General features: G+C 38.4%; 1 protein-coding gene across 3 annotated transcripts in view; it reads right to left on the reverse strand.

Annotated features, from left to right (window-relative positions):
• The window catches only part of LOC150103585 (septin-7-like), a 210,644-nt gene extending 194,662 nt beyond the window's left edge, over positions 1-15,982 (reverse strand). The window contains exon 1 of one of the 3 annotated variants that reach the window (XM_090398309.1): positions 3,156-3,286. In XM_090398309.1, coding sequence (XP_090254435.1) covers positions 3,156-3,269 — 114 coding nt within the window. In that variant the 5' untranslated portion in view covers positions 3,270-3,286. Of the gene's footprint in view, positions 1-3,155; positions 3,292-15,455 lie in introns of those variants that run through there. The other 2 variants (XM_090398311.1, XM_090398308.1) reach the window with 2 other exon arrangements.
• Between the last annotated feature and the right edge of the window lie 474 nt (positions 15,983-16,456).

The raw sequence follows: 16,456 nt of genomic DNA on the forward strand, positions 1-16,456 counted from the left end.
CGGTCATAGCACCTACAACAGACTCTGGCAGCTTATTCCACTCATTCACCACTCTCCAAGTAAAAAACCTAGCTCTAACACCCCTGCTAACCACATTCTTGCCCAGCTTCCATGTATGGCCCCAAGTCCTCCCACCACCAGTCCTATTCTCAAAAATATCTTCCGAATTAATCTTATAGAAACCCTTCAGTAATTTGAATGTCTCAATCATATCACCCTTTTTCCACCTATCAACCAATTTTTGCAACCCACAAATCTTCAACCTGTTCTCATAAGGTTCATTCCTCAGACCTGCTATCATCTTGGTCACTCATGGATGGTTCCTTTCATCAAATTTCTCAATTAATGCTGGTGTACTCCAGTGCTCAGTACTGTCACCTACACTCTTCTTCTATACATTAGTGATCCTGACATCCAGTCCTATTCATAGATTTGCTGATTATGGCACTCTTTTTCATTTTCAAAATCTTGTAGTGCTCAGGTAATTCTCATGTGAGATCTTCTTTAACCACTCTCCTAAACACTGATCTCCTTGCCATTCTCAAGTGGGGATGAGGATAAATTGGTGAATTTTAATGCCACCAAAATGCAATCCTCTCTCATTTCTAGAAAGAAAGATGATTCTACTCTCTCCTTCACTTTGGACAATATTCCTCTTACCAATCAGGACCAGGTCTCTCTCCTTGGGTTCTCTCACATCCAGTCTAGCCTAGTATGAACGCATCAGGTCCACAGCTTCTTCAGCCTCCAAAAAAATAAATTGTTCTTTTTCATTCCAAATAGTACTTCTCTGCTACTCAACGTCTGATGCTTTATAAAGCTCAAATCCGCCCAACCTTAGAAGACCCATTTACAGTTCAATTTCAAACTCATCAAACCAATTTCTTATCCTCTGCATTCAGTTCCTACACCTCTGCAATTTGGAACTGTCTTTCTCCAATGACTACAACTTTTAGGTTTTCAAAAAAACACATTAACAAATTCTTCTCTTCTAACTACCTACCCAAAAACGACACTCTTGTGTCATATTTCTTGAGCCCTCTCAAGTGTGGGACTGATATAAAAAAATAAATAAATAAATAAGAAAATATTAAAAAAATTGAAATTTTACTTCTCGAAATGGAAATTCAAATATTTTTAAAAATCCCATTTTTTTTTTAAATGATAGTAAATAAATCAGCTAACGCCTTTTATTCCCTTATAGGAAGTAGGCGAGGCCTTTTAACCCTATCTAGCTTTTGGAGACTGAGTGGGCAGTTCAATCTCCACTGGTAGCCAATCAGAGATAGCTGGCCCATGTCTATCACTAATTATAGCAGCCACGGATGAAGAGGTTGGCAAACAAGTGCTACCATCTCTTGGTACCTAACCCTAACAAGATAGGTTACTGTCTGACATAATGTGGGTACTACGGTCGATTTTCTTGAGTTTACGGGATGAAAAACCCGAGTTTCTGGGAGGAAAAACCCGTTTGCCCATGCCAGAGATCGACTAACTCGGAAATCAGTCAAAGAAAGGCTTAGAAAAAGTTCCTCCAGTCGGAGACTAGACTTGAACTTAAGTCTGACTTCAAGCGACCAAGCGCCACTTCCACTGAGCTACACAGGCCTACTAAAAAAAAAAAAAGATAGTTAATACTTTAATTATTGCCAATGTTCTAATGTTGACAAAAATTCTCCACCTGTATACCAACAAAATAATGTCAATCAAATACCTTCTAAACCTGCAGCAAATTTCTAACTTGCTCCAATACCCAGTTTACTTTTTTTAAATGTGATAGTTTTATTAGACATCACTAATTTTTTTTCCCCGGATGAAGCAGGTAAAATAATCGAAGAATTATTAGTCGAATTATGCGACCTGTAGAAATGCCTGTGAATCGGTGAAAAAAAATAGCGAATCGGTCGTTTTTTTTCACCGATTCGCTATTTTAGACGTACTCTTTTTTCCCCTGGAAAACAACAGGTGCTAGTAAGCATTTTTTGCTAAGAGCATCCGTAAGTCGTCCGGCACTGTCAATAAAGGTGACGGTACTCTGTACCGTCCCGAGAGAGAGAGAGAAAAACAACTGTCTAATACAATGATGAAACGTAGTTTAAGAAACTGATTTACAACGTACCATCCACACTTGCTGCCCACTGTGGCGGACTGACAAGGTTCAACTTAAAACTGAAGTTACTGCAGCTCGAATTTTAGTCCTAGTGATTCCTGTAATTAGCGACTATTTAAAGTACTTAAGTGTCGCTGTGGTGACTCCAGTTACTTTCGGGTTCTTAACATTCTTTCAAGGTCAATGAAAGCCACTTGGAAGTATTGGGGGGGGTCATACTGAATAATGTTTATATCCCCCCCCCCCTTCATAGGCAGAACAATTAATAAAGAGAACAGAACTCTTAACGGCAGTTTTCTGTTCCTGTAATAAGCCACGCTTCCCCTTCTTCATAAATGCACTTGAAGGATTTTTTGGCATTAACTCAGAAACTGAGCATCGGAAAAACCTTTCGACGAATCCAAGTCTACAAAGTGATTAAATCTTCGAGTTTAATTCTTTTTCTTTGAAATTATTAGCTGGCAATTTCAAGTAAGCGCTCCTTCTCCAAGTCCACCCATTTAACTCCATTAAATTCATGTTAGAGGCTTAATTAAATAATGTTTTTAATTCAGTGCTGTTAACACACGAATAACTTCATGAGAGCCGAATTGAGTGATTGGGTTGGGCTTGACTGATTTGAATGACCGAAACAACTAAGGTTATGTGAGCAGTGTATTATGTCTGTTAATTGCCTGCTCCGCAGCGGAAATGTCTGTATCATAATCACGAAAGATTCACATACCACAGTATCTGAATCAAACGTTCTGAATCAAATCAATAAACAATGGCCGAATAAATAAAGAATGTATTTTTTAAAAAAGCAAGCCCCTGCATAATTGCGTCAGTATCCGTGTTTAATGATTTTTTTTGAAACTGCATTGTATTTTTACATGATTTTGCATTCCACTTTTTGCGGAAGTAACCGGCTGGCTAGTTCTAATAAAAAAAATACATCAAAAAGCAAAATACCTATTAATAATAAACTAAATAAATTTATAAATTACAATTTTAAGCTTAAAATTATTAGAATGACAAATGGATCAAAGAAATTCCCATCTCTAACCACGCTGCTTTCTTTCTCTTGCAAATGCGCATCGGATTCCTGGTCGCAAAGGGTGTTGGGCAACTGTCTCTTTCGTCCAACGGATAAGAGGTCTCTGATGACACCAAAAGACATTATTAGTCCGATTAAATTACACATTATTTAGCACCAAAATTTGGTAAAATGCTCGTTATTTATACGATACAGATGTATGAATACCACAAATATTAGCTACTAGCATTTGATTAAAGTTTTTGATTTTATTCCCAAGGTAAAGTGATTACAAGACAAAAGTTTAGCATTAGAATGAAAACTAATGCATAAGTTAATAAACTGCAGATAACGGAGTTTCTGATAAGAAGTCTTGCACCGTCGATTTATATATGCGTGGGGGAGACACTTTGATGTATTGAGTAACACTAATCTTTGTTTGGTAAGATCACTACTAGTAATGATAAAAATATCCATTGTGAACTATATGTTTTGCAACACACCACAGTAACCTTGAACCACTTACGTTATACAGATAGTAACACCACGACATACGTTATACAGGTGTGACAATTTTCTTTTAAATATAAAGCGGAACTATTTGCGAAGTTTAAATTCGAGCTACCTTAAAACTGAGTATATGCAAGTGGGAAAATTTACAAGCCGAGAATGTGAATTTAGGTGTCATTTATAGAATGCTCCGAAGAGGGAAAAGTAATAAGTATTATCAAAAGTAAAAATAGCGAAAATTCTCATATAAACCGTTCTTATATACTTAGAAATGAATGAAATACATCCGCTCTCACGTATTAATATGCTATATTCTGAAACTTGGTACATGCATTCACAAAAATCACTCGATCATTTGTAGTCGTCTTAGTTTTAAACGAGTAATCTTGTAGTGTAGATTCAGATTTCAAGCCAGACCGAATTTCTTAGGTTTTAAATGGATAAACATTTTATCCTGATATCCCATAAGTAGCAGTGCGATTTCCAATAAGAGCACATTTTGGAAAAAACTTAACCTAACTTCGTGTTGTATAACAAATAGCTGTTTGAGGCACACTGTTAATAGCGATTTACAAACACCGTAACAGCTAAATCCCTTTTCATTCGCCTACTGATATGTAATTCAGCTGTACTTCAAACCGCTGAGTAAACAAAAGCACATATTCGAGAGGACTTTTTAAACTATAATCATTTTTTGTAAGGCCAGGTACTACATATGTAATATTCCGATCTCATTTTAAAAAAATCATATGTAAAAATATGCGAAATACTGAGAAGGCAGGTTGTGCTTGTTAGGAAGTACGGCCGAAGCAGCTAAGGCGTGGGGCCAGTGCATTTATGATAATACATTGCGTGTGTTCTGGCAGGTTGCCTATTTCGTGGGATAAAATAAATATTAGTGGTATTATTGCTGATATGTTATGATTATGACAGGATACACATTAACAGTTCCTTTCTTCTCTCTCTCTAATCACCTGCCCATACAATATGTAATAACACTAGGGCTTCAAGGCCTCTCTCGTCTGTGGAGATATGTATAATTACAGGAAATGTAACTTTATTCACATTTTCAAACTTAAGTTATTTACTGTACTTTTTTTCTCTATGATTGGATCTATGCTTAAAGAGGAGTGATTTGAGATTATACTTTCATATATTGCATAAAGAAGTCACAAAAGAGATCCAGAAAAACCCGCAGCATGATATGATATGCAAGCTCGTCTGAAAATTCAGAGAAACGGGATCTATAGCTCAGAATAATTTAACTGACAATATTACGTCAGTTAAATATGACGATATTTAACTTTCGATTTCAACAAATTGAAAGTTACTCGAAAATGAATGGAAAGGAAATGCTTACTGCGATACTTAGAGACAGGGTAGGTATACGGAACATTATGAAATACGTCATGTACTCAAAGTGGGGGATAGGTTCGGTACATCACAATATATAGCTAAATTATCAAAATAACAGCATGGCGAGCAGCAGAAGGGAAGAACAAAGAAAAATGGCAAGATGAAATTAAGAAAATAAGTAGAGTGCTGTAGATGAGAAAAAACTGAAAGGAGCATGAAATGGAGAAAACCGGGATAGACCTTCGTTCAGTAGTGAAATGATCACGGTTGAAAAAGAAGGTTAAAATGGTAAGTCTACGCATACTGCTACAGATCACATTGTTCCACTGATTGCAATCAATCATTTGTAGATGTTTTATCTACTTCAACCTAAAAATTCAACTATTTCATTTTAAAAAATCTCACGTGTAAAAAATTGAGCCAAGTACTGAGGAAGCAAGGGGTAAAACAATGTCAGCCAAGTAGCCGTTTCCAAATAAGCATCTCCTTGACCAACGCTAATGTTTAAATTAATTTCTGAAATGTAAATTTGCCTTCTCAAATTCGAGCAGTAACTGATTAAAAATGTCAGTAAAGTATAATTTTTAAATTTCAATTAACTTCCTGCTTTCATTGCTTTGTTCGCGTTACTATTACCTCAGACTCCAAAGAGTGAAGGAACCATTTAGAGAGGCCATACATCATCCATACCAGCTGTCTGTCATACTTTCTCTTAAACTGATTCACAATGGATGAACGCGCTACTTCAACAGGCAAACCGTTCCACTAACTCACTGCTCTGCCAGAGAAAATTCTAGCTCTTTCCTTTCTTAGCTGCCATAAGTTTTGTAACTGTTCTTTGCACCATGTCATTAGTTTCCTTATCTTCTCCGAACCCAGGAGACCAAATCTGATCACAGTAGTCCGGGTCAAGACCTTATAAAGAGACAAAGCATGTCAATGTTCGTTTCAATATAGTAATTATTTTGATTGTATTGTATCTGCAATGCATAGGGTGAGAAAGCTTCATCCCACAAATATAATATGCCCGTGAAAATCTTCACGCCAAAGTGCATTTATTTATCCTTTTCTCCTCCGTCCCTATTGGGGCGAGTTGAGGGATAAGTATTTATGGCTGTAGATCCGTGTGTTCACGGGGCCGGTTTGCCTGCGTGCGGATGAAAAACCTCAGATAAACTGGGGGAAAAAACCTGTCCACGCCCAAGACCGGCTAACTTGGCTATGGCTGAGGAAGATCATCCTTAAGCTCTTCACGTCGGCGACAGGAATCGAACCCAGGACACTCCTTCCCCAGGCATATGGTTGCGAAGCGCATAGCCACTAGGCTCACCGCGCGGACGCCAAAGTGCATAACTTTATACTTACTGACATTAAACGACACCCATTATCAATTGCCCAATCATCCAGCTTATTCAAATCATTCTGTAAGCGCTATGTATTAGTAGAATCCCTGATTGCACTGCCTATCTTTGTATTATCAACAAGCAATTAAACATCGCCTGTCAAGATCCTTCCCAACTGCATTAATATATAAGTTGAGTAACAATGGTCCAAGGATTGATCCATAGGGTCGTCATAGATTTGGCATGGTGTCACACCCACGGTATATCGCTATGATACCTGTCCGTCAACAAACCACTTATTATTACAACATGACACCTCGAAAGACTCACTGCAGGTGGGCACTCTGCTCAAATCCGCTACATACACATCCAAGTCAATAGTTTATATTCCAATTCCATATTCTCCAATTTATGCACTGGCCTTTCATCTGGTATTCTATCAAACGCCTTAGCAAAGTTAAACACTATCATAGTATCTATTTTTTTTTTATCCAACTAAGCCTTAACAGTATTATAAAAAAATGAGCAAACTGCTAAAACCTAATGGTAAAGCTATGCTGTTCGTTGCGAAGTATAGTTAGTCTGTCAACCCCTTTCTGCACACGAGTTCTTACCGGTTTTTCTAAAATCTTCACCACCACTCCAGCGATATTGATCGGTTTCTGCACCATCCTTGTAGAACATAGAACAGAACTATCATACGGTATTTCCATTCCTATGGGATCTTTCTAAAGTTAAGATTAAAATTATACAAACACGTCAAGGGCCTAGTCAACTTTCCCTTTAGCACACGTGCATGTATTTCATCTTTTCCTCTTGCCGAATTCTTAGAGGTTACGCAACAGCTCTTGAACATTATTCTCACGAACCTCTGTCTCTTCATCCAATGTAGTGGTAGCACGGTGCGCCATGTTATGTGCATCATATTTTTAATTCTTCGCGTTACAGTACCCTAACGTTAGGGCAATAACTAGCACACGTACACATATAGTATGCATATCGTTGATGCATGCTTTACATGTGTATATGTCGAAGCCTAACCCAACACCTTCCCTAAGTATCCTATTTGTCGTGTTGTCATAGATTTCACGGTATGATATGAACACAGATGGAAAATAACTATTTATTAACTTCGAAGCTAATATTTCGCTGGTATTATGTCCAGCATCTTCAGAGCACACAACACAGAGTTTGTTACAAAAGCAAGACAACCACAATCCGGTGTAACAGTGGGGCTAGTATAAGTAATTGCAACGTGCAACACAAGACTAAAGTCCTAATATAAAAGTAATAAAAATTAATTTGGTCTTAGGATGACTGTCTCCCAAATCTTTGGCAGATTTATACAGCCATACTTGTTAAGGTTGAGTATGTTTTAAGGCTTCTGTTGATTCCAGGAACAACCTCTCTGACTTGTAGAAATAAAAAAAATTCAAAGTTTTGAAATAGTAGTCCAAATGATAGTCTTAGAAAGTTTTAAAAAATAAAATAAAAGTAATAAATATTAATTTGGTCTTAGGATGACTGTCTCCCAAATCTTTGATAGATTTATACAGCCATACTTGTTAAGGTTTGGAGTATGTTTTAAGGCTTCTGTTGATTCCAGGAACAACCTCTCTGACTTGTAGAAGCTTCTGTGCATTACTTTTGTTTCTTTCCAATTGATCCCGTGTGCAGGGGTATCCAAAGCATGGTCTGCCAGACCCGACTTGCCATAGTGAAAGTGTCGGATATATTTTTTGTGTTCACTGAGGCGGGTGGTCCACAGTTCTTCCTGGCTGTCCGTAATAGGCTTGATGGCAAGAACAGGGCACTTCATAGTCTATGAAGTGTAAAATAAAGTATAATAAAATACTTTATTTTATTTTTTAAAACTTTCTAAGACTATCATTTAAACTACTATTTCAAAACTTCGATTTTTTTTTTTTTAACCTAGATGGCGCCATATTAGGACTTTAGTCTTGTGTTGCACGCTGCAATTACTTATACTAGTTCCACTGTTACACCGGATTGTGGTTGTCTTGCTTTTGTAACAAACTTTGTGTTGTGTGCTCTGAAGATGCTGGATATAATACCAGCGAAATATTAGCTTCTAAGTTAATAAATAGTTATTTTCTTATCCATCTGTGTTCATATCATACCGTGAAATCTATTACAACATGTCTGACGAACACATAAGCCTATCTACGCGTATCCTATTCGTCATTCGTTGATGCATCCTCCATGCAACCATGTTCCTTGAAGGGCTCGGAGGTAAAGTACGAGTATTTTGATGTCTTGGGCACTAAGACTACCTGTGCATCATTACAGAACTTTACAAACTTCTATTTGAGATAGTATAGTCTGCCCACAGTTGAGAGAACTGTAGCTGGCAGAGTGCCAAGAGTCGATTCATGTTCGAGGAGAGAAAACAGTAGGTGATGTACGAATTCGTCACCAACACGCAAAAAATCATGTGCTGTATATACGTAAAATTTTCCAACTGTTATACTAAAAAAATAGTTACCACTTTAAAAACAAGAATGTTCATAAGAGAAAAGCTAATTTTCCAACATGTAATAATAAGCACTCATCCCACCAAACGGACTGATTACCCTATTATCGGAATGTATTCGCCATTACCATGCGCAGAAGTGTCGAGGGTTCTCATCAGCAGTCTAATTTTTTTTTTATAATAGCAGCCGGTAGTGAGCCATATTCTTCTAAAAAATGGATTTTAATACCCGGATTAGAAACATAATCTTTATGCTTCACAGACTTAGATATCAGGACGACACTACCATCTACTGATGCCAAAAGATCTGACTTTCTTATACTGCTCATACTTTGTTCGCTCCTTTATACTATGTTAAGTAAAGGATTCTGAAGTAGGTAAAAAATGTCATATCCAAGAAATGGTTCATGCATTCGGCAAACTATCTGTGTAGGGATGTGGACTCACTAAACAATGCACGCTGCTAAAACCAACATTCATTGAGAAATGTGCTTAATGAAATATCATTAAAACTTACTATGGTTAAGAAAATAGATATAAAAAATTAAACATGCTATTTAAACGAGCATGATTTCACTCCAATGGAAAAGTACAGCTGTTGACCAAGAAATTCTTGTCAAATCTTATTTTTCATGTCTTCCTTCGCGACATGAATTAGACAAGTGCTCCTTCTCATTAATGATTCCAGTAATGGTACCGCTCCCTGAACAGCAACGGCCGACTTGCGACACGAGGAAAGATCAACACATTTCGTATAACTATTTTGAACAGATGCTGTGAGTCCTTGTAAGCAGTCTTGATCAGATTATATTTTTGGGTGGCATTATGCGCGAAGGTTGATGTACGTGGTTTACGATAAAACATTGAATACCAGCATCAAGGATAGTTTTTGTGGCTCATTTCTCCAGTGGTTTAATCGTAGGATGAACACTGGAGGGGGAATGCTATTCTCCTTTTTTTAAATGTTTCAATAGCAGTTAGATAATGGATTGCCCTTGGCAGTTCTTTCAAACTTGATGACAGTATTCTAAAATTTGCAATCAAGTGGATCTTTGAAGAGTGGACTGTTGGTGAAACTCCTCTTGGTCAAACTGGCCATTCATCTGAAAAGCAGATCCCTGAACATCAAAGACTACACCCATAGGACATTCTTTAAATTATTATTGACGCATCTTCCAATGAATTACACAAGCCAGAGGTTCCCAAAATTTCTAGGTTCACGGGGACCCTAAGCCAAAGCAGCACCCTACCAGTCCGAAACTCGGGGGGGGTAAGCGCCAGGGGGAGGACCCCTTTGAGTTTTCACAATTCGAGTCATCAGAATTCAAGAACCGGCCTACCAGTCCGGAACTGGGGTGGAAGATTCCCCCCCCCCTTTTTTTTTTTGTTTAAAGACTCGACACTCAGGGCTACCCTGAGTGTCGAGCCTTCGAAATTCGAGTCATCAGAATTAAAGGAAAACCGGACTACCAGTCCGGAACACGGGGGGGGGCCGTAGGTGCCAGGGGGAGGATCCCCCTAGTATAAACAAATTTATTGCTAGCATACTAATAAATTATATTGCATATTGCACAAAAAATGTTATAAAATTTGTACAAATTAAATAGCAATACGTTTTTGGCAAAAGTTACAAATTTCCAAAGGACAAAGTTAAGGAATTAATGTACAGTGTTTACAGAAAACTATGTGAAGAGAATTTCCATTTGTAATATGTCCATCCCGAACTGCAATGCAGCTCTCATAACGTCGTACGTGCTTAGCACCGAGTTATTCAGCAGTTCTTGAGGCAAAGTGGCTCACTACTCCTTCATAGCAAGGATAAGGCTTTGTTCGTTTTCCGGAGGGGGAATATCGACCAGCAATGTATTTCCCTATTGCATCCCAAACGTGTTCTATGGGGTTGAGATCTGGGAAGAGTGCTGGCCACTCGATTAGATTAATATCCTCGGTCCACTGCTCGTTTACGATGTGGTGTGGCAACTGTCACCCATAAAAACGGACTGTCACCAAAATAGGGAATAATTCCCTATATATAGGGAATAATTCCAACAAAAAATATTCATTCACCAGTCACAGTCCCTTTTTCAAGCACTTAGACCTCGGTGAACCCAATTAAGCATAATGCTTCCCCACACCATGACCTCCACCGCCATCTATCCTTATCAAGAATATTCTTGCGATGATAAGCAGTACCGCTTTCACGTCGGATCAAGTGTCGTGTAGAATCGGAAGAAAGACTAAAACGATTCTCATCTGTAGAGTACATTAGCCCACTGATGTCTTATTCAAATTTTATGGATACAACACCACTGAAGACGTGCTCTATGAGCTGTGGATAAAAGGAAGCAGACTACAGGCTACTTGTCACAGTTTGTCGAGATATCCGCGTACCTGTGTGCTTGAATGGAGACGACTTGCAGGCTGACCTACCATGGTGCGTCAATTACGTTTTGCTGTTATATCCAAAAATCTGTCTTCATGCTGCGTGGTAGAATAAAGGCGTCCTCTTAGCAAACGTCTGGAACACATTCCATTGGCTTGAAATGCTGCCCAGAGCCTGGATACAATGCTATGCGAGATTCCAAATGCTCTGGCAATATCATTAATTCTGAGGCCTTCAAAGCTTTTCAATAATTTTTCCCCGCGTGAAATCATCTAGGTGATGTCTTTGAAACATAACAGATATCCAAGTTTGCAAGTTTATTTCTTCAGGAAAAGAGCTTCCCTCAAACACAATTCGTTTGGTGCAGTCCTTTGCTCTTTATCCAGTTGAGTGATACCACGTGATCCTTAGGGCGCGATTAGAAAATTTGAATGTGTACCCGCTTTCTGCTCGAAATCGTCGCTTATGCAAATTTCCACAAGCTGATTCGCCTGAATTTGTGGTTGTAATCTTCAGAAATAGTATTCGTCTTTAGGTTTTGGACAACAGTTAGTTAGCTTGGCATTAGGAACGCCCACTTAATAATGTGTTGGTCCACCTCTCTGTGCAATCATGGCTCGCAGACGTCTAAGAGCAGATTCCAACATGTCGAACATCCTCCATGCGTAACTCGACCCATGTCCGCTGTAGCAACTTCGTCAGTTCACGCTCATCCGTGGAGGAGGATCAGCAGTTCCCACACCCCGTTCTAGCATATCTCACATATATTCAATTGGGTTACAGAAAGGGAGTTTCAGGTCCAAGGCAATGTGGCAAATTCGTTGCCGTTTTCCTCCAACCACTTAGTAGTTGTGCGAGTTCGATGACAAGGTGCGTTGTCCTGAAAGATGGCAGTGTTCTGGGTAGCCTTCTGCAGATATGGATGGAGATGGTCATCTAACAGGTCCCTGTAACGTTCACCATTCAGCATTTGTGGGATGATAACCAACACCAAGGGCATGCCAGGAAATTGCTTCCTAGATCATAACACCACTTCCACCGGCCTGTTGATCCCCAATTGTGCAACTGGGGTAAGGGCTTAATGCTATTTACACTAAATGCGAACCTAGCCATCAGCATGGTGCAGAAGGAAACTGGGTTCATCACTCCAGGCAAACCTTCTTCCATTTGTCGAGAGTCCATTTTTCCGACGTTTCTTGGCCCATGCGATGCCTGGCTGTCATCATGGGTTCCCTTGTTGGTCTCCGACTGTGGAAACCCAGGCGAATGGTGCATGTGGAAATTGGTCGAACTGTTGTACTGGTGAGCAGTGTGACTGTTGCACGTTGTTGCTGAGATATCAGTCGTGACACCCGATGCCCCCCCCCCCCCTCTAGGATCAACCATGCGTGGCTGACCAGTGTCTGCTGGATGTCTGTTCATGGTTAATCCAGTCCTGGTATACCAGTAGTAACCAACAAGTGCGGCTATTTCCGAAATACTGGCACCAGCCCTGATTATATAGAGTATAGGTGTGCCCATTTTTAATAGTTGCGCATGATGCTGATATGGTGCTTCGTTCGCGCAGAATATGTAAATCTCGGGGGGGGGGGGGGGGGAATGCTAATGCAAAGCTATGTACATAAATACGACGATTTTAGCTACAAGAGATTGGTGTGAATCAATAGCTAAACTTATCTCGCACTACTGTCGTAGCAGTTGTTAAAACAAAGATAAAGTTCTAAGTATAGCGAAAAGTGCTACACTGGTTAATAATACGCATAACAATGTTATTGCCGAAATGGAGAAACTTTTAATGGTGTAGATTGATGACTAAAATAGTTGGCATGTTCCCTTAAGCTAAGCTATTCAGAATAAGTTCATTTGTGTACATGACTGCTTGAAAGCGTTACTAAACCATAACATGTACTTGTGTGAAAAGACAGAAGGAAAAAAAAAAAAAAAGGACAATAATTTGCTACACGACGTGTTCTGGAACCTAAAGTACCATATGACCGGATATGACTGTATATACAGCAATCGTTTTATAAAACAATAGGTGCCGGTACATATTCACCGCTAGCAGAAAAGTTTTAAAATTAAAATGATACGGCATTAGCATCCGTATGTTCATGTTACCCACTGTCTATAAGGTGCCTGTAAGATGTAAAAAAAAAAAAAAAAAAAAAAAACATTGCATATAACTGTATAATATACTGGGGGAAGAGTCCCAACCCTCTGAGTTCCGGGTTGGTAAACCGGTTCTCCATTATTTTGAAACGTCCAACAAATTGTTGTCTCATGAAGGCAAACACATTGTTGGACGTGAAGCGTTTCAAATGTCGGCTTATCTTTTTATATATAGAGAATGGATATATATATATATATATATATATATATATATATATATATATATATATATAAGCACACACACATGTATATTCCCCACCCGTGGCAGTAATGTACTGTAGGCTTACAACCTATGGTGTGTATTAATACTACTGTGCGAATACGTTAACCATTTGGTCAACTAAGACGTTTCCCAAACTGGGGGCCGTAAGTTTTGTTGAGGGGACCGTGAAATAATGAAAACAAATTTAAAATGTTTTAAGACTAAGTAGTTTTTTTTTAATCTTAAAAGAAACGTATTTAATTTTTATTATTTATTTTTTAATGGGGGGAAAATCACACATTGGTGTTGATTCACAAATTTTGCTTCCTGCGTATCTCGGCCTTAATGAATATTAGTAAATATATGCTTATTCATGTAAGTTTCATTTCAAAGGCATTGATAAGAAGCATAAAAAAGCTTACAAACGCAAAATCTTGAATATAAATACAGTATGTCTGTATTACGATTTTTTTTCGATGGGAGGCCGTGAAATATTTTAATTTTTCCAAAGGGGGCCTTTACATCCATAAGTTTGGGAAGTACTGAACTAAGCCACTCAAAGCGAAATGTGTAAAACTTTTTATTTTTCACTTATTACACGTTTCTTGCCTTCCCCCCCCCCAGTCTTCTCCCAATTCTTATTGGAATCGACATATTAAAGTTTGAGTTCGCATGCTAATCCTATCCACTTTCTGTCCAAGCTGACAGTGGCAGGTAATGTTTTCACAAGCCTATTTACAGAAGGAAAAGCCCAGTTATTGGAGGGGAGAGAAGAGAGGAAATACTCACCGCCCTGTCGAGGTCGGCGAATTTATTACCCCCCCCCCTCCTCCTCCACACACGCTTTTTTTTTTTTTTTTTTTTCTCGCTGTAGACGTCCTTGCAAAAGGTTTCCTCGAATTGCAACAAAAGTGAAAGCCCAAGTCTTTCCAACCAAAGAACATCCTCGAATAAATCAGGGTGGTTGTGTTTCTTTATAAATTAAAGAACGCTATTGCAAAAGCACCATTCAATGATTCTAAGATCGTTTCCTTCTGGCTAACTGTAAATATTTTATTTCCTGATCTGACACTACAAATGGTCAGAATTAAACGACCAAACAAACTTTTGTTGAAATTAAAGCTACAGTAAATAAGGCTATAACATCAGAGTTTTATGTCTGTTAACTGTTTATTCTTCTGGCCGGTGTGTGGAATGTTTCACACACCGGCCAGAAGGAAAGTTTTCAGAAGGAAAACCCTACCACTTCTATGGTTACAGGCGTTTAAATCACAACCTATGAATACTAGTAGGTCGAGCAGCACCTGTAACTACACTGACAAACCACTCAAACAAAATTGAATACTTACAGTATGTTAAAGTGGGACTTCATAAAAGCAGGCTGGGTAATTGAAACTCGGACTAGCTTGCAGAAATCTTCACAATGAACGCTAGATAACGTTTGGAAGGTCGTTATTAATGTATCGCCAGAAGTCAATCTAATCGAGGAGGGTGTCAGTTATACCATCCAATTATGTGCGTCATTTATATACACTTTTATAATTAATCATGAGTGTCAAAGAGTATGAGACAATACTGTATACATAAATAATGGCTGAAGAGATAAAACAATTGTGGGAAGGCTTAACATAACTATTCTGATTTTCAAACTGTTTCAGAAATGTGAAAAAAGAAAACAAAAATCATCTTTTCTAGAAAGGATTGCCAGAATATTAAAGCGTCACATGTCGACTTCATTACAAGTATATTACAAAACTGACACCCCCAATCCTTGAAAATATCAATGCAATTTACGCAGTGATAACAGAACCACCGTGGAATATGAAAGTTATATTAAAAACCTGATAATTGTAATGATAAAACTATCACTTACCTCCGTGAACATGTTAATCACAATTTCATCACAAAAAACCAAACATCACAGTAAACACTCAAAGGAAGAGGGGGGGGGGAAGCATAAAACACTGCAAATTACCGAGACTTATGCACGCTAGTCAGACAGGCAACCGCCCACCTCAACTTAACAAGTGAAATCCCTAGGTTTACAACGGACCGCGTGCTGCGCGACACAGGTCAGAAGTAGCGTGCTGTTAGGACTAGTCGGGTATTTCAAGTGTGCCCCTTGATCGTTTCCGGTGTCGCCAGAAGGGTCAGGGAGTGGCAAGGGTAGGAGGGACGAAATCCGTGTTATGTCATCATAGCCTTGTATCTGGTTATGATAACTTGAAAACAGCTGTCCTGCCGGAACTATTAACGACGCAACTCGTAGCAGATGAGCATTCGGAGTATATATTAAAAAGAGAACTAAAGCTACTTTTCATAATACAGCAAGGAAACTTTATTTTTATGAAAAAAAAAGTTTTGAATTTCAGTTGAAAATAATTAATCCTAAGCTTTAATGACATCTTAAATCAATAAAAGAAAATCTTCATTTAACCATTATGGAACAGAAAAGAGTTAATTTCTTGAACAATTATTCAAGAAATGATCTTATTCTTTATTTCACATAGCCACATAATTTATTCCTAATCTTTGTAATCTCTAATTGCTCACTGCTTCCATTAATGATATATCCGCACTCTTTCCTGATTGTCTGCGCTCAAGTTTATTATGTCGAATCTCCCAAATCGATTCTTGTTTTGCATTCTCCGCACGTGATAGTTTAACAGGGTTGTAAAGGTCAAGGTTTGGGTACACGGTGTAGATAACGTGATCGTTACTGGTTGTTAACACCCGACCTTTCAATCTCAAAGCACCATTTCTTCGTTGCTCTCTCCGAACAATTGCTTCCAATCTGCTATTATCAATTTGACCTACCTACTTTATAATAAAAAAAAATAAAATCCACATCGATTTACTTTCATAAAACCATTG

The sequence above is a fragment of the Typopeltis vanoorti genome, chromosome 9, assembly GCF_054136105.1.
Source record: "Typopeltis vanoorti isolate ZY-2024b chromosome 9, IOZ_Tvanoo_1.0, whole genome shotgun sequence".
Lineage (NCBI taxonomy): Eukaryota > Metazoa > Arthropoda > Arachnida > Uropygi > Thelyphonidae > Typopeltis > Typopeltis vanoorti.